This window comes from Trachurus japonicus, chromosome 15 (assembly GCF_045865225.1).
Source record: "Trachurus japonicus isolate A0001 chromosome 15, Traja_1.0".
Lineage (NCBI taxonomy): Eukaryota > Metazoa > Chordata > Actinopteri > Carangiformes > Carangidae > Trachurus > Trachurus japonicus.
In genome coordinates, this window is record NC_140921.1 from 17,269,769 (window position 1) to 17,289,843 (window position 20,075).

Here is a 20,075-nt window from a genome sequence, read left to right on the forward strand (position 1 = left end):
ACTATGACATCAGTTTTAATTAACAACTCTGTGTCAGTGTCAACAAAAAATAAACCGTAAATATATACATCTTTTTTATTGTAATGGATTACATTAGACTCCATTTGTGTACCTAATACAGTGAACACTGAGAGTGTCTATATACAGATTGATGATGTTTTTGATAGCCACCTGACTTGTTGTGCATTCACTATAACAACATATCCCTTAGGTTTTGCTCATCTTAGCCTTTAATTGGAATGTAATTTAATTTAATTGAAGTGTAGCAATTGTAAACTTTCTCCATTTTATCTATGATTACTGTGAAATTAAATGTTCTAGGAAAAGAGGATTGGGAATTTACCAAAATAAGAGTTGCATGGCACAGAAGACCAGTGGAGCGCAATAACAAATGCAATGTTATCCAGGTATTTCAACAAACCCGCAGACCTGGAAGTTTCTGGTGAGTCATGTTGACAATATCTGAAAATTTGGCAGTTGATTCGACCCCAAGGTAACAAGTCCCTCCCTTTATTCTCCCCTGCTGCAATCCCAAACATGCCACACCACAGCCCCGTTTATGACTCAGCTGAAGCTGAAACATGGCCTGTCGCACGTCCTTCCACCTTGTTATCAAGTCTGAGACCACGTTGCTTGATTGACAGGAGAAAAGGTGTTGCTTTCACATGCTAACTAGCTCGCTGCTTGTCAACACGCTCTTTCCCATTTCGCCTCCATATGGATGAAGCTTCTACGACATCGTGCAGGATTGTTCGGTGCCACATGCCACAGCTGCGAAGGGCTCACAATGAGGGTGCAGCAAGCTGTTGTGACTTGCTTCAGATCATTTTTATGACACTGTGTGACAGCGCCAAGATGAGCACAATGAATGAGGAGCACATCGAGGAGACAAAACAAAAAGGCAGATTTGAAATCACAATGCTGCGTTAACATGGTGCTCACTTTTGATTGACTCCTAACTCTCGCCCCTTGAGGGTTATTTCGAACTGTTACAGCAACTGTCACACTCACAAAGTGCTGTGCTCCATGACCGCTGCTGCTCACATTAGGCAGAGGGGGTAACGCGGGGCAGAGGCTTACATCCAGTGCTGAATGAGCGAGCTCCCCAGGACACAGAGGTTGTCTCTTTGAAAGAGAACTGCATAGCTTATCAAACCGTAACTATTAGGCCTCACATTCTCCGAAATGATCTACTTCACCCCGGGTTAGGAGGAGAGAGAGAGACAGAGGGGAAAGATGGAAGAAGGTGTGCAGAGGGGAGCAGACCACATTTTACAAGTGAGTCTTTTGAAGTGATAAGCATGAAGTTAAAATCCCATTGCTCCCAGCTCGGCCCACACTCCAACCTTTACTTTTTTCTCTCTTTCCAACTCCCACTGCTCCAATCGGAGGCATATTCCGCGACTCCCCATCCTCCTCTCTCATCTCTCACATCTGCCCTCTCTCTGTCTACGTTTCATCTTCATCTTAATTTACTCAAACCTCCTTCCAATCAGTGCTGCTATCTCACTCCACCTTGTCAATATTTATACCCGTTCTGCCCTGCGTGTGTGCTAACAGCTTAAAGCAAATATCATTGGTGAAGAGCATGATTTCCACATGAAATGGGACTGAAATCAACTCTCAAAGAAGGAGCAGATGTTGATACTTTCCTGATGACATCTTTTGGCTCTTACAGCAATTCTCCACTGCATGTTCCACCCCTCTCTCTCTCTCTCATTTTTTATTTAAATAAACACTTCTTTAACACACATAACAGCAAAACACAACACCGAGACACAGCTCTAAGTAATCAGCTTGGTCTTATTTCTCATATTATGGTTGACACGACAACCTCACCCTTCTGGAGTAAAGATAATTAAATACAGATTAAAAAAGAGAAATACAACAAAATGAAATCTAATTTGGGGACAACTGGGGAAGGTGATGTTCTTTGCAAAGGAAAAGAAACACCCCTGTAGCTTTTAGAATTGCTTGGAAGAATCTTTCAGTGTACATTTTTGATTGAAATGTCTTTTATCCACAATGTGAGAGGACGTGTTGGTGATTTCTATCTCTTCAATATTAGACGTCCAGCCAATAACATCACTCAAGCTGTCGGATCCACGTGAAGCCTCAGTAAAGACAGCTGAGGGATGCTGAATGGAGCAGTAATGGCATCAGGCTCAATAAGTGTCCCACTTTCCATCCATCAAGCATTTACAGTCTAATATGCCAAGATGTGCACACCCAGAACATGTGATCTGCAGGTGTGCTGACATTTTCCTCCACACCTCTCCCTCCAACACAGCTTGAGGCCTTACAACAAGTTTAACAGCGTCTCCTTAAAGTTTAGAGCTTTGTCATGCATAGAAGCGCATTTTCATGCCAAAAACAAAAAGTACATCACTCCCACCTATTTCACAGAGTAAGTAATTAGTGATAATTAGACATCCAGTTCTCTTAGATGCACTTGTTTTGTGGGTTGTGAGGGGTGTCGGTGAGAAAAGGCATCAACCAGCTAACAACAAAGATATCTAATGTCCTCAACAGTAGAAACATTTGATGGGAACAGCCTCCTAAATCGTACAAAGTGTCCTTTTTGCAGCTTTGTTCGGATCAGTGGCCATCTATATGTTTTGTGTCCAGCCCAGTGTTTTGAGTGGTCAATAGGAGGAACGCATCAGATCCTCTTCCACCAGCAATACACCATTGTCCTGGCTCCATTTTCTGTCATCACATTTTTGTCTGCCATAGCGTCTCTAGGTTTGGAAGTTGGACACACACACACACACACACACTCTCTCTCTCTCCCTCTCAACAGGTTTGCAACCTATCCAAGGGAAAAAAACCTTTTTTCCTGCCCAGATCTGCACACTTCCTGGTGACAGCCTGAAACGCAGCAGTCTCAGTGTCTGCACGTCAGCAGCTCCACTGTCAAGACGACTGTCATGTCTGTCAAATCACACAAACATGCAATGTAAAATAAGTAAATACAAAGGAAAACACAGACAGGTCTTAAGTGCCCTCGACAGGCAGCAGTTTGCTCTCTCTCTCTCTCTCTTCACGCTTGCCTGCATATGTGCTCTGCGGATGTAGCTCAATATGCAGCATTTTAACAGATTCATAATGCGACAGCGACCCCAGTGCAAAGAGACAAATATGTTCTCTCACATAAACATAAACATCCAAACTGTTTTTTTTCTTTTTTTGCCCCCAACTGTATTTCCGCAATACTGAGCAACTGCAGCTCAGGCCTCGACGTGTTTGGTACACAGCACAGAAACAAACAACATATGCAAGTGTGTACAAAGCATTCCTGAACATTACTGCTAATATAAGCAGTGTGTGCGCTCCTCTGTACGCGTGCCAAAACAACAATTGCAGTCAAATTGAGTTTGTTAACCTAAAACTGGATAATGGTGGTTCAGAGAGAGAGAGACGGGGGGAGGGGTCTAATCCTTGAAAACCTATAAAAGGGGTCCTTGTGGTGCAAAGTGAAAAGATAAAAACAAAGATGCTTTAGGTCATACAGCTCAACAAAGTCCTTGTGTGGTGGTTTCCATGGTGATGACTCATTCCCTCTGCATGATTGTCCCCTGTGCTCATCCTGTGTCACCGGTTTGTGAGATTTTTCCACATATAGCTCGATCATAATCTATTCACAAGCCTGAGGGAGGCCACGGCCCTGAAAGAGATAGAGGGAGAGCAGAGGGGGGAAGAAGCGTGTTCGTACAGACGTGCATTCAAAAAGAAGCAGCCTGATTGCTGTCAGCCCTGGCAGCGTGACCTGAGGCGACGATGGATGATGGAGCAGCCGTAAGCCTCCTTGGGCTCGTGCGTCAGGTGCCGTGGGGTCAAATAAACACATCAATCAAAACGATGGAGGACTGACTCTGAGTATCCACACACCACCTGCTTTTTTTTTTTTTTTTTTACGAATAGGCTTCACCTGGATTTCTGATTCAGGTGTCTCTCTTGCAAGATCTGCACCACGGAGGACGGAGGGCGATATCGGTCCTCTAGGGAGGGACCGCTACCTGGAAACTCATTGAAGAAGCAGAGAGGGAAACCGCAGCGCTCACTGGCACATACAACACTCGACAGCTCTGACAGAAGCGAAGCTGATGCGTGTCTGTGGTGAACAGCAGACAGTGTCTCTCCTCACACTGCTTCACTCATGCCAATACTGCTCTTATTCGGTCTTAGCTCCCGTTTCTACGGCAACAACATGCTCCTCTCTCTCTCTCTCTCTCCCTCACTTCTTTTGTGATGTTTACGATGGACAATAACTGTGCGCTCTTTCACCTTATCTTTTTTTTTTTATTCTCGCGCCTGGCCTCTCTGTCCATTGCTTGTTCGGCGCACGCTACCTGCACTCAATTTCTCCTCCTGGTAGAAGGAGGTGGATGTCAGAGCCAAGCTGCAGTCCCGTGCCCTCTGCAGTGCTCGGTGAAAGCCTCATCAGGACACCAGGCACCGGTGCATTCATGCAGCTGTGCCATCCGCCGAGCAGGAGGGGATGAGGACAAGCACTAAGAACACAATTTCATGGCTTCAGGAGTGGCTTATGACCCATGTTACATGTCATCTAGCCTCTCGCTTCCTATCATCTGTATCGGATACTCTCTCGTCCATAAGTTGGAACAATTGAGAGAAAACATTTGACCTAAAACTAAACATGTAACAGCCACTGATTTGCCAAAAAGGTCAGGAGATAACCTGGAAATACAACCTACCCTAACCCTCTTTATAACCCTCAAAAACCTTCGTTATCTCTGCTCGAGGTGGACCTCAAGATTTTAAAATGTGCACTAGGTTTTGGAGCTGCAGACATTTACTAGCAAGAAACATCTGGCATTTTACTCTGCCTATGGGAGCTCTTTGTGAATACCGTCTTTCTTTTCAACATAACAAGAACAGACACTGCCCCACGAGTGAAGCACAGTGGGGATAATGTAGCAGATTTGCCCATTAACTAAATTCTCGTAGTATACAGTGAGATTGCACCTTTGATTTAGAAAGAAAAAAAAAACTGATGGATTTAAACCGACCTGCTCATCGTTTGATTCAAAGAAGCATTAATGAAAGAATCATGATGTGGCATGAAAGCTAATTTGGCTCTTTAAAGCTCTCCTGTGACAATGTTACACAACTGATCTCACATGGTGATAATATTTTGTTGCTAAATGGCACAGATGATGATCAGCGCAGCACAGGTGGGTAACAAATATCCCAGAGGAGGATCATAATTTGGAGCAAACAATTTTCATAATTGATTAGATTTGTAAATTATGTATTGTTAACACATAACAGTGAGTGCTGGCATTTATAGCAACAAAAGGCTTCAATCCTGATCCAGATCTTTTTTTTTAGTATAGTATCTGCCAATACAATGTTCTCATTTGTGATCTATAATTTCTCACATCACACAGCAGCACTGTGTGCACTTAAAAAGGAACGGCGAGCACTTCATGTTTTTTGAAGATGTGCTTCAACAGCAAATGGAAAACAATGTACAGCTTTGATGTTTTCATTTTCTCAAACAGCATCAGCTATCAAAATGTCACTAATTTAAATAAAAAAAAGCAAAAGCACAGAGCATCTTTAAAAATAGGACAGTTTGTTTCTCTTTGCTGCTTTCCTATATGGCACACAAGGATAGGAAACAATACAAGTGCTTTTTCCTTGGTGACTTAGTGAAAACTTGACGACAGCAGCTCTTAAACGCCATCACTCCTAACACATGTTGTTCAAATATCACAAATGGATGTTGGCCTGCTTTAATTTTCCATTTTAAAATAGTCCCACACAGACCAGATTCTAGTTGAACCTTAACTTTTTAGAAAATGTTGGACACATGACACATGCTGCATATAATGTCCACCTCCATGTCCATGTGGCAGCCTCAACAGACACACTGTAATGTGGTAATTTAATCTGAGCACTGTGATTGTATTGTGCTAAATTTAACTATTCTCTTTCAATCAAAAGACGTCTAGAATCTCGATCTAGACGTTTCCCAGTCTCTCAGGCCGATGCTGGACCTGCCAATTACAGCCTCTGTTCTCTAGCTTTCCTGCCCACAGTAGAAACAATTGGACTCGTCTCATTTGGTTCTGTCCTGAGAAAAATGACTTCAAGGCCCAAATCAAAGGTAATGATGGTTTGCTCCGCTGTGCCATTTTATGCTCTGAATACAGTGCCGAGAGGTCACAGTCAAGCCGTTCTGGCCATACAATAAAACAAAGAAACTGAGGTAGAAGAAGTTTGTAACTGTGTTATTACACAGGAATAAGTCACATATTTAAAGGAGGAACTGTAAAAGAATGGTAAATATCCTTCAACCAACTTTCCCTCATTAAATCTGACCTGAAGTATCTGCTACAACTATTTTGCTGTGAAAAAAGGGATCATAACAAACATTCTGCTTGCATACCTTGCTGGTTCATCTGATCTCTTGCTGTTAGCCTGGATAACGTGCTTCAGCCTGAATGCAACTTGTTATAACAAAAAGGATACACAAGCTCTGCCTGACTGAGGTGCTGATCCCGCTACGCGAGTGCTACGGCTCATGGCAGCAGCATTACGGTATAAGCAGTCGTAGGATATGATACAGACAAGTGAAAAAAAAAAAAGCAGCAAATGAGTAAACATGTGCAGCTGTTGGGCATCTGCCTCCCCAGACAGCCAGACAGCAACAAAGAGGAGTTCACGGTGTGGTCACAAAAGAGAATCCATAGGCAGAGAGATTAACAGCACTAATCTGCCACTGGATAACACCATGAGAGGATGATGGAGGATGAAGAAAAAGAGGAGAAGGCGGGAGGAGGAAGAGGAGGAAGACGGATCAAGACATTGAGAGAATAAGGGATTGGACAATGATGAGATGCAGCCTCGTGGCATGAGACTGGGTTGTGTGCTTGTGCCTACAGTACATGAGTTCATGAAATGTACTTCCCCTACAAATGACCGACAACTGGGAATCTCATTATCATACCTCACTGAGACAAACCAGCAAGCAAACTGCCCCACTATCCTCACTTTATGCACGAGGGACTAATTAGGAGCCCGTGTGCTCCCCTCGTACTGGCCACCACACAATGGAGTATGACAGAGATGCGAGCCGAGCTGGGGGTGTGAGATCTCCATTTGAGGCAGCGACTGTGCATGAGAGTTTGCAGAATCAAACCAGGGGAAGCATCTGCAGTCCCCAGGATGATGATGATGAATTTGGGCGCAGTGGGGGGAGCCTCCACCATTGATCTGGCTGGATGTTGCGGTGGAGCGTTTGAGGCCATGTTAGTAACAGGAGTCAAGTCGGCAGGGCACAGGCAATTAAATGGCATCCTCCGACACCCAGCGGTGACACCTCCCCTTGAACTGATGGGAGAAACAGATGCAGATGGGGAACAGAGCAGAGACTGAGGCGACAGTGAGATCTTCTACCTGTTCCTAACTTAATCTATCACCACACTTTACCTCAAAACTTCCTCCTGCATTACTTTTTCTAGCTGTGACGGCTCTCCACTTGTGTCTGTGTGCACTACTGTGACAGCCATTCCCATAACAGACGACATCTGAAGCCTGAGCAATATGCTTTTGTAACTTTGTGTAAAAATAAATTAGTTCTCTTTAATGTTATTCTGGTGAATTTGGTGGCTTTCGCTGCGGAGAGCTCTTATGGGTTCAGGCGCACTTTCTGTTCCTGTAGTGTGTGACAGGCTGAACAAATCTCCACAGGTTAGTAGGTTAATAGCTATACATCTGCTGAACTAGATTATACAACTGCCCACATAATATGCAAATCACGAGATTATCATTTGAAAACATGTTTTTCCCTAAGAGAGCATCGTCAAGCAGATTAACATATAGACGCATTCACTTGCAGAGTCTTAGCAGTAAAGTGTTAATTTTGCGATGTGAAAGTGTGTCTATATATGCTGTGTTAGTGCATGTGTGTGTGAGAGAGAGGGTGTGTGTGTGTTAAGCTAGTGGAAGGTGATGGGGCAGCGGTTAATTAGAAGATATAGTTTCTTCTGAATGTCTCTCCCTGCTAATAGCTGCTCTTCTGAAACCAAAGGCTGATGCGCACACACACACACCCCAACACACCCCCACACACACACAAATGCACCCCCTCACACTGGAAACAAAGCAAACCCTCCTTCCACTACCTTGCACTACACTATGTCTACTAGCATACAGGGGAGCTTAGGGGGCTGTAATTATTTCTCGCCATTCCCCTCAAAGTCTATTTTCCGCTGCCATGGGTCAACTGTAATCTCATATATAAAACTTAATATGGCAGAGTGTCACAGTTATCGAAAGAAAGTAAAGTAACCCTAGTGCAACCATCACAGAGGGCTAATGAAATGAAATCTTTAACAAAGTGAGGCAAAGTCCTAGCTCTCTATGCAGTCAAGGCCGGGCCATCATGTCAATTCATCCACATTTAATTAAGTGGCCCGGCACCGTCAGGTCCAGCAGGAGTCGTGTGCTAAAAACAACATGCACGCGTGTGTGTACCTGCAACCTGAGGACACATCTTCACATGCGTGTTAGCGGATAGAGACTCAGATAGCGAGACAGAAGGAGACACAGGTTGTGAATAATGCAGGTTGGCGGTGAAACTTGGGGTTGATGAGTCAAATATTGACACGCTGAAGTTCATTTATCAGGCTATGATGTGGTTTGATGGTTTCACACTCTCAGAAGGGAATTTGCTGCTTTTTTTTGTAACTGTCATTGCAAATATGAATATTTGTCTTTTTGTGAAGATAAACATCGTGTTTGGCTTACAGGAATTTGGGAAGGGACATAAACTAAAAAAATAAAAAAGAAGTTTTCCCTAAAAACTGATTCAATCCATCACCTTACTACCTACTTCCAGAGCACATACAGTAAGTAAGCAGTCATCACTGACTTTATGTTTTCAGTACGTCAGCATCTTATGGTGGGATGTTACCGGGTTTTAGTCTGAATTCCCTGAGTGACGTATGTACAGTAAAGTAAGTTAGTTTGCTGACATGCAACATTCACACCTTTATGACCACTGCTGCCAGAACAAGGAGAATCCCATTTCTCCTGTGTTATCTGCTCTCTCCAGCCTCTTCTCTCTAGACAGGCTGCACCACCTCTTTGGCCTCAGTACACCTACACTAGGATACATGTATACGGTGGAGTTTATACGCAGTTTGTGCTAGAAAATGTGTGCTCCCGTCCACGTTTTAGTGACCTGAATATCAACTGGATTAACATGTGTACAGTAAGTTTACATACTGTGCACGTGCATGTGTGTGTTTGTGTCAGAGGGAGATAATTCATGCATCGGTCGGTGTTCATCCTGGAGGAAACACAGATAGAGCCGAGGCATGCAGGATAAACCGATCACATCCTCCGGTTCCAACCAGATGTGACCACCTTGAGTTGACTCCTTCTATACTCGAGTCACACAACATGTCAACACTATTTTTCCTGATAATTCAGCATTTCACGCCTATTTTGCCCAGCCCCAAGGCTTTCTGAGCAATTATCATTTTATCATATTTCCATTTGCGAGGCCCTAGGCACTGCAATCTGGAAGGGACTGATTTGGACAGTTTAGATCTACCAAATGTTTGGAAAATGTTTCCTTGCCTCGAGAGAAATATATTTTTAAATAGTTTTAAACACATTTGTAGAATTTAATCGAACAGTGTATGGACGGTATTTTAAAGTACTGGGTGTTTTCAGTCTGCCACTTCAGCCAAAATGGTTCAAAAACATCATAAATGTGAGGGTGCTGTCTCAAGCGGTGGACAAGTAGTAGCAAATTCAAGGAGCAAAAACAAGTTGGGCCAATAAGCTAAAAGTTCTCAGTCAAATAAGCAGAGACAAGCCCATTAAACAGTTCCTGTCTAGCCCGGAGGCTGTGTTGGAAGTCTCTGCTGTGGTGGTCAGTGTTTGATCTCAGTCTCTACAAAGAGAGCAGCAATGCTCCACCAGAGCCCAGGAGCTCTGCAGAGCGCGGCTGTTATCAAGCCGCCAAACATCAGAGCAGAGACAGGGAGTCTTTCTATGTCCTTGACTCTGACACTCTTGTACTGAAGGACAAAGCTCCCAGCACTCTGTGCTTTCATAAAAAATACATGCGGCATCAAAAGGGCGGATATCGAGTATCACAGTGTTCAGTTTGTGCACAGTCACACAGATACGCTGCTAAATATAAGACTAGTGTGAAGTGAACAAGGCCCTGTGCGTTGGTGTGAATACATGTGCGACGGTGAAAATGAGAGCTACAGCTGTGTCCACTGAAGCTTTGCTATATTTTGCTGGGCGCGACCACATGATGCACATGTAAATAACTTACAGTAAAAGTGGCAGAGTGTCTTCGTAGATGGGGTTAAAGAGACAGGACAATCAACAAACAAACCGTCCTTACAAATCTCAAACAGCAAAGCGAGTTTGTTTTCTTTCCTTCGCTGCCAACCTGTACCAGAGCTTACTTTATTGTCAACTCATGCATAATCCATTCGCTGCACTTCTTATCAAGAACACCAGACTCCAACAAATCTGACCGTATTATTTGCCAAGGCTGAGAACTGTCAGGGAATTTTTCTTTTCTTTTCTTCTCTTTTTTCAAAGTCTTTTTTCCCCCAAAAAATGTTTTAAAACTTAATTTATCTGCCCAAATACATGTTCTCAAGTCCACGGCACATGGACACAAAGCCCACAAGCACATATCCAAGGAGGATTTCAAAGAAGACAAATGAACTTGAGTGGAGGAGAGAGGCCGGGGAGGGGCCAGCAACAGTTAAAGATGTGTTGGTCTCTAAAGGAGCAGCTGACTAACTCTGAATCCTAAGTAGAGGAAAGTTCTGATTTTTTTTTTCCTTGAGGCGCTAAAAGACCAGTTGTGTTGTCTAAGAGGGCCAGATGGGCCTGTGCTCTGTGACTAAGCTCTGGGCACGCACACACACGGGCACACACACCTCTAGGACCCTCAAGCTGATCAGCATTCAAAGTAAACGCTGCCGTTCCTCCCTCCCCTCTCTACGTTTTCCTCTCCACTCTGTTTCTCCATTCTGATGATGGTCCCACAGGGAGGACTGGAATAGCTGCTGTTTATCCACTTATTCTTAGGGGGAGAAAAAAAACCAAACTTCGTGTTTCACTTCCATTTCCCAGCCAAATAAAGGTAACCTTGCTATGACAGACTATGACAAGCCTGTTCAGCATGCACTGTACCAAAAGGTATCCAAACAAACCCACATCTGTATTCAACAGCAGGATGTAATACCAATTTTTTAGATTGATTCCGACTTTACTTTCACTTTTCTGCAATGACAGGGCGCCGTTGTAAGTTTCACAGTGAGTACAGATAAGGACAGTAAATGAGTCATCATCGAGGAGTTTGAACAAGTAAAAGTACATCTGTTAATGCTCAATTTCAGCATGCGTACTATCACTTGTACAGCGCTGGGAGGCTGAATCGTTGTGCCATATGCAGCATGAAGAAGCCTCTTAAGAACACCTGTGCTGCTGCACTTGGCGCCCAGGCTCTATTGTGATCTAATGAGGCCGAGGAGCGAGGGCAGACCACGGACATATTGTCTTAGCACCTCGCTTTGTTCCAGAGCTCAAAAAAGCAACTGCGCTGTGAAGCCACTTCACTGAGGTGTTTGTTGGTGCTGGAGTACAGAGAGGAGATGAGATACACGAGACTGAGCGCAGAAATTAACCATGACTTTTGTGTTTTAGAGAGTAACCTCTCCTGACTGAACTATTGGTTATTCTGCCCTATGAATCTCCCCATAGCAATTTCAACATTCAAAATGACCTCTTCACCCCCACCCCCCACCCACCGAGGTGTTATGATTGATGACCAGCTCTCTTCCTCATGCAAGTCTGTGCTGCATCTGTCTCCCCAGTGTGCAATAAGGAAAACCTGTCCTTACCTCACCTGCCAAACAACTCTAAGCAGAGGCCATGGTTATGTCTCTCATATCGACTACACTACAGCAACACGGCTCTATCGAACCTGCTTTCATGCACAATGAGACCCTTACAGATCGTCCAGAATGGCAGAGTGGCATGTCTGCTTTTCAATCACCCTGAAAGGGTAAATGTCACTCCACTGCTCATTGACCTCCACGGGCTACGTGCAGCCGCCAGAATCAAATTTAAGTCGATAATGCTTCCCAACAGAGTGACTTCTGGGTCTGCATCTACTTGAACTCACGCAGCCTTGTGCTCCTTTTTCGGCCTCTGCTTTCCACCAGGGAATGTCTTCGAACACTACAGTCGCTGCACACTAGACAGCCACACTGCAGCCTGTCCTTGTCTGTGGTTTCCCAATGGTGGCACAAGCTACCACACGTTAACAGATCAGGGGCTTCCCCCTCCGTCTTCAAGAAGCTCTTGAACACCTCCTCTCCTGACGCCTCTAACACTCCAGCACTGATGATTTCCTTGCACTTTATCTTGCTGAACAGATTGAAGACTCTAAGGTCTCCTACTGTACTGACCTTTGAATGTTGTTCATCAGTCGCTTTAGGTGAAGTGTCTGCCAAATTAGGAAATATAAATATAAACTGTAAATCATGCACCAGATTTTTTTTAAAAATTAATTAAACTATGACCTCTGGAATAAATAAAAGTCAGACTAAGGTCAAATTCTGTGCTCAACTTTTCATGTAACACTAATCCTCCTCATAAGCAGTGACCAGATAGACTGGTTGAGGCCTGTACTTTAACAGATCAGCAATTCCATTTTCTTTTTTTGGTGAGAAAATCTTTTACTACAGAATAGATCGTAAAAAAGAAAAGAAAAGAAAATTGCTCCATGTTGGTGATTTTACCGATTCGTTTTGTAAATTTGAGGTAGTAGTAGTAATTTACAAACCATCATGAATGAATCTATCACCATGACTGCTGTACCTTTACGAGTTGACCACATAACTGCAAAACCAGATGGCCCAGAGGCAGTTTTAGGCACAAATGGAAAAGCAGACCAGACTTTGACCACTCTCGTTAGATGAAAAAACCTCTGCTCAACCCACAGGCAGCACAGGAATAATTTATTAATGAGAGAAATGCTGTAATGTGGACTTTATCTTGCCATGTTGGGACTGACACCCGTGGCATTGAAAAATACTTCCCGATTGCCCTCTGATGAAACACTACAGGACACCTGCGGTAACTTTCTCCACCTGCCATCCTGACACACATTTGACTCCCATCATTTAGAATTCAAACCCATTTGCTTTTGTCTGATGCCTGGCTGACATTTCCACAAATATTCAGTGTATTCAATAGGTTTTCTAATTATCATGTGTGGCAACAGTCACTTTTTATAAATAAAAACTTCACACTGTCAAACTTTGCAATGGCACAATAAATAAATAAATAAAAAAAAGCAACAGAAGGCATCCGGCAAAAATGACTTCCTGTGGTTCCGTGTGTGAAGGCAGGAAGAGAGTTACTAACGGTCTTAAAGTGGTGCTGACAGGATAGACTTTAGACATATGCAACTCAGGCACATTAAAAACTACTGATGATATTAAACTAAGGCTTAAAAATGAATAGTTTTTTACAGTGTATAAATACAAATGGCGGCCAACGCCTTTTATGGGGGATGAAAATTGGGTTAGCAACAACTTTGTTAAGCTCTCATCAATAGTGTATTTTCATTATTCCTACAAGCACATTTAAAGAGCAAATAATGAAAATCAAATATATAATAAGAGAAAATTAAACAGCACGACAGGTCCCTCCCTCCACAACTGAGACAACACAGTCCACGTATATGAAATCCGATACGTGGTTTAGTTAGGTTTATGCTCAAACACAGCTTGGTTAGGTTTTTGGAAAGATCATAGTTTGAGTCACAATTGCTTCTTCGTTTGGATTAGAGGAGCTTTAAGAAGAAACTTCAAGAAACTAACAGTGACAGTCGGTAGGAAACAGGGAACAAACAGCAGTCTCACATGTTTAAGTCAAACATTTTGTGCCGATTCAGAGCTCCTACAGTCAGTGGAGGGATTTGTCACTAGAACAATCGAATGTCATATTTGACCATTTGCTTAGCCTTAGATAAGTGATGCTCTTGTTTTTCTTGGTGAGACAGTTTGGACTTTTTCCATCTTACTGCTCTGCCTTTTATTCTCTGCTGAACTTGCGGTAAAAGTTAGGTCAGAAATATCAAATGTAGGCAACATTACTCTACTTCTGCCCAGCTGATACAGTATATGCTTCATGTGATCAAGCTGTATCCCCAGCTTTAAGTCGTGTGACCTGATTCGACTGTTTAACTCTTCACGTACCTGCTTGTCCTTGTCTTTAGCTTTCCCGCTGCCCGACACCCGCGATGAGGTCACATCGCGGGGGATGACAGAGATTTGGTGCAGTGGCATGTTCATCCCAGCAGAGCACAACCAGGGACGCTCACACACACACTTCCTGTCCTGCTGCCAGGGCAAAGGGCATGATGGTCTGAATTGCGACGCCTCACCCGCACAGCCCTGCAGAGGACACACAGAGGACACATGGAGATTAGCTACAAGGGAATGAAAACATGTATAAATTAGAATATAAAATCCAGAGCTGGTGGGCTGAGATTAAAGTTTACCGTCAGATACAATAAATGATTTTTGTATTGGCTGGTTGTGTATATCCTTCATTATAGGACTCATCTTGACTGCGCATAACTTTCATCTGCATTTCCATATCATCTGGTGCTAGCTCTTCGGTATCTATTTATTATTAATCCACTGCATATAAACCCATTCATATGCAACACTATTTACTCATCTGCCTCCTTTCCTAGTTTATCTTTACTTGAAAATCTTTTTTTTTAGTAAACTGTTCAAGTGTAGTCTTCTAGTTGTCTGAGGAAATTGCACTGATGTCAGTGTTGTTTTCTTCTTGTTTTTACTTGCTGTCTTGACATGCTCTTTGTGCCTTGGAATTGCCCTAGGGGGACAAATGAAGTTTTTTGAATTGGGTTAAATTTAAGTGGTGAAGCTGCAACTGTGTTGTCACTATTGATCATTTGATCGACCGATCTTGCCACTAGACTTCTTCAGAACCCAAACAGATTAAATTAAAATTGTGATGTGGAGGATTGTCACCAAAAACTGTTCATTAATTGTATTTTGAGTAGTTATCAGCAAGGATTTGCACAGAAACCTGTGTTGTGTTCTTGTACTGTGGCTTTTTACTTCAACTCACCCACATTTTTATTCTAACCTGAGCCACACTTTGTGCTGGAAAAAAAGACTACCAACCTCAGAGGTTAAGGACAGAGTAAGATGTGCAGACAAAAACAAATCCATGAAGAGTCTCAAGCCCAGGTTCATTTTTTAAAACTTCCTCAAAAACAGGCAGGTGAACTTTCCTCGGCGCTGACCTGCAGTGCAGCGTAAGAAACTTTTAGTCTATTCTCAAAGAGTTGTCTCTTGTGATTTTCCACAGGAGAGCAGAAGTTTGTCTCAAAATAGCACAGGCACAGAGTACAATAAATTACCACAGAGGTGATCCCCAAAGTGTGTAATAAATCACAACGGGGTTGATCCCATGAGTGCAAGAAATCTTCCAAAGACCTGGAAATTCAGGATCATGATTTCCACGAGAGAGAGAGAGAGAGAGAGGAGGTGGTGCATTACGCAGAAAGTCCCGGTCGTACTCAGATAGATTCAGATGGAGTTATGAAAGCAGCAGCAGCAGCAGTGTGGGGCTGTCCTGGGGAGTTACACAAGAGGTTTTACAAATGGGTCATTTTAACTTCAGTTAATGCAGCCATCTGCACTGCCACTGACAGCAATTAAGCTTTAACTCCTTTTCACCACTGTGTGTGTATGTGCGCATGTGTTTGCACACTAGCCGGTCTGCCAAGCAAACCCTCGAGCTCTGCAGTATGAAAATGACAGGATTAAGAAACCAAAAAGCAAGCAGACCGATGGGAGGTCAGTGAAATGACAGTAATCACAATCTAGAATTGATGGAGGAGTGTGTGCGCGTGGGTGCCGGTGTGTGTGTGTGTCTCCCTGCTAAGTATTCATACAGAGTTAGAGGCGATGAGACTCATATGAACTCATAAACACACACAGTCACAACACACACACATATCAGCTTCTCATGAAACAGCTGGCGGACATGACTCAGTGCCAACGCAGTAGATGTTGGAGGATCACGCCAAAGATGGACACACACACACACACACACACACACACACACACACACTTTTAAAAAATAGTTTCCGTTATTTGATTTTGTTGCTACTTATCAGTATTATTCTCTGTCCATGTTTTATCTGGGGATAGCACACTGTTTCCATGGAGATAGTTAGTCATTGTTAACAAATTCGGGCCCTGCATGTTTTTAGTTTTTTCATTTATTTAAATTTTGGTAATGTGGCACCATGAAAATGATGCCCAGTGAGCTGATAGCAGTTCTCATTTGGAAAAAAATATCACTGCAGAGCTTTAAAAAGAGAAGAAAAAAAAAAACTTGATGCCTCTCTGACAAATCCTTTCTCTTCAGCATTTCTAGATGGACTTAAGGGGATTGATTTACAGCAGAAATCAGAGATAATGATATCACTGGGATGTATACTGAATATAAAAATATGTACAGTGTGTCTGTCTGTTGACTACGGCTCCCAGAAAGAGTAGTTACAAGGTTTAGTGAAAGCTCCAGGTTGCAAATGTCTGGCTGTAACTAATTATGCTCTCTGTGGCAAAACATAATTTAATGTAAATGTTTTCATCGGAGTGGTCCGAATTGTATACAGGGCCGCAAGTAATGGTTAGTTTTATTATCGACTAAACTTTAGAATATTCTCTTCATTGAGCGGTTGATCGTCTGTTCCTTGAAAGGTCTCCATCCAACTGGAAACCTACACTGACCACAGCCTTCACTAGGATGCTGTTCAGAGTTGGCAAGTTTACACCGAGGAGCACTGAGGCTGCTCCGAAGCCTGGTGATGTTTTCTCTTTGATTCGTCTCTGTGCAGCTGATTTAAATGAGCTTATACAGTATCAATGTTAAGTCAAAACCACCAAAATGTGAACAAAGGAGAGTTCACTCCAAAGACTAACGGTCAGTTCTGAGCTGTGATTTACACCCACACTTCCCTCTCCCAGAGAGAAAAAAAAGATTCATATTTTAAGATCCAAGAGAATTTATTTATCTGTATGTAGAGGTCAAAAAGGTGGAGGACAGAGTATAGCTACACCTGAGATGACTCATCTTTTTCAACAAATCTTCAGCTCAAACATAAACCTCCAGGCAGTCAGCATTTTTAAAAGGCTGTTATGACTGAACTGTAGCTGCACATGGCAAAACACTGTAAGATTGATATCAATAATAAATCCATGCTTTTATCAGTCCCCATCCACCTCTTTTTTTTGGCACACCTGCCCTCTAAAACACACAGTCTTGATTATAGTCCCTTTAGGTATAATAAATCTTTTATGTGGTGTCACTGCTAGTTAGTTACAATACCGGTGACTTTGATGGGCAGAGACCACTAGGAGTCCTACTATGTGTGTGTGGCTAATGAGTTATATGAGCATGGGTACGGAGACCAAGTTACCCACTTGAGGGCATCATCACATGGTGGTACTGTATCATTAAGCTCTTGCTGTATTTCAGATGCAAATGTTTGTATTAATTACAAAGCAGGCATCCATTCCCCGAGCTACGATGTGAGGTAAGAGGGAAGAACAAATGAAATCTTAATACATCTAAAGATGGTTTTGTGCACTGCATTGGCAAGGATGTGGTTCTTTCATACAGTTTTGCGGTTGTAGGCGGAAAAAAAAACTGCATCCATCACTGTGGCCACAACACAGACTCGTCTCTGCACCAGCCAGCTCATTACTGGACATCTAAAGAACAACAACTGCAGCAGAGTCCTCCACTCGGCTCTTAATTGGCATTGTGTTTCAAGCCCAAGGTCTTTGTTGGACTGAGAGGTTGCACTAATGGGCCAAAGGATGTGCTGGATAAACAGGCAGTATTACTCTATGGCCATATAGGCTACACACACACACACACACACACACACACACACACACAGGCATTGTATACATATCAATCAAGCTGTCACAAAGTCCCTTAGGTGTGAGATTAGGCCATTTCCGGTGTCTGTATGCGTGTGTGCATGTCCTCCAGGCTGGCTGCCAGTCAAGAGTTTACTGCAACAATATTAAAAACTACAAATCCAGACCAATCACAGGCCTCCGGTGACACCAATTGGACACTGACCTGTTGCCATGGCAGCAGCTCCAGGGATCAGTTTAAGCTGTCAAGGGGACGATAGCGTCAGTCAGATAAATGGATGCATCTCCGAAAACTGTCATACTAGGATTGAGGACAGACAGGTTTGGAGTAATCACCAGCGATAAATGCGAACCCCACGTCTTTTACTAAACTGACTTGTCCCATTGAAACTTAAGACATGATGTCACATAAAGACTTAAGTACATCTGTTGCTAGGATACAGTTTCATCCCTTTATGCCACCTCAACTGGCCTCATTTACCTAGCTACACAGCAGCTACACCTTAAGTGAGACAACCTGAACCTGACCAGCTGCAAGCTAAAAAAAACAACAAAAAAAACCAGAGCTCTATCTGTATGTGATTATTCTGTGGAAAAACAATCGTTATTTCGGTCCAGAGGGAAATTTTCTTCTGACAGGGCAAAGAAGCAAAGAAAAATATTAAATACCACTAAGCTGAGGGGAAAATAACACATCAACACTTGGCTGACTCAAAAGGAACCTGATAAGATTTTGACAAGACGTGGTTGAATTGTTTGTGTTAGTGTGCGATGGGAGAGTAACCAGAGGGTGGATACAGTACACGCAGGAAGACAGGAACTGAATATCTGGAGAGTAACAGCAGGGAGTAAAGTGTAAAAACATCAAACAGCAGTTTAGTGCGTTTCAGGTCAGTTATGTCGGCCACACTCCACATAACCTCATTTAAACGTCTCTCTAATGCATAGTGCTGAAATATTAACAAGCTAAAGTTTGCCGTTTGTCGGGCAGTCATTTAGCCAAACAGTTACACCAGACTTTAATGAGGTGTAAATATTTATTTCATGTAGGCCAGATGACGTAAACTTTATTTTCAACAAACTTCAACAGCTACATAAGTTGTTTTTTCAACCTTGGGAGCATCAGCTGAAACAGCAGCAGGTGCACTGGAGCTCGGTTGTCTTGAGTTACTGTCATAAACATGCCACACGATTGGTTTGGTAATGAAAAGCTTGTAGTTTTGGTTCAAATATGTACTTTCTGGATTTTGTGACCTTTGTCGTCATGGTTATTAAATAATTACATGGTAAATAAAACAATCTGCTAGTTTGTATGAGAACTGAACTTCAGTCTGAAACCCAAAATGCCCTTATGCGTGTACTTTAGCATCTTTAGCTACTACGTTACTGAACATCTCTTTCTGCTCCTGTCATAATTATTAGAGTCACTAGATGTTGCATAACAACAAAACAAAATCATGGGTTATAATATGCCGCAATAATGACTTATGGGATCTTTTTTTTTTAAATAGGCGTTAAGTATTCAATTTTGAAGTGCAAAAAACTCCATGCATTAAATCTTGGCTAATGGTATTTAAAACACAATGAGTTATTGATGGTTTTACTTCGCCTGTGTGGATTTTTAAAGACCTAATCCCAGCAGCGGCTCTCTACAAAGACAAGGCCATCAAAATATTATCATAGCTTCTATTATTCCACTGAAGTCCATTTATTTTACAGAGAGACAATTCAGCCCGTCTCTCCATCTCTCTTCCCCTCCCCGCTCCTGCTCCAGGTAAATCACAGTCCTGTCTCTGCTGCGTTCTGCTCAGCTGCGCTCTGCTGTTATTCAGTTTACCAAGAGGCCCCTCTGCGTCCCTGCTGTCAGATCAGACCTGAGATATGGCCAGGAGCCCGCTCTCCGGTTCTGATGCGCAACCAGGCAGAAAAACTAGGCTGTGTATCAATCAATCCAAACATTACTGTACTACGGCTATAGTCTATATTTAAAGAGGTGTCTTCCCCGTGGGCGGGTTATAAAAGAGACTTACAGCACATTTCAGATGGGAT

General features: G+C 42.9%; 1 protein-coding gene across 7 annotated transcripts in view; it reads right to left on the reverse strand.

Moving 5' to 3' along the window:
• The window catches only part of marchf8 (membrane-associated ring finger (C3HC4) 8), a 78,014-nt gene that overhangs the window by 44,341 nt on the left and 13,598 nt on the right, over nt 1-20,075 (reverse strand). For all 7 annotated transcript variants that reach the window (XM_085800060.1, XM_085800054.1, XM_085800055.1 and 4 more), the window contains one exon: nt 14,286-14,483. In XM_085800060.1, coding sequence (XP_085656186.1) covers nt 14,286-14,381 — 96 coding nt within the window. In that variant the 5' untranslated portion in view covers nt 14,382-14,483. The remainder of the gene's footprint in view (nt 1-14,285; nt 14,484-20,075) is intronic.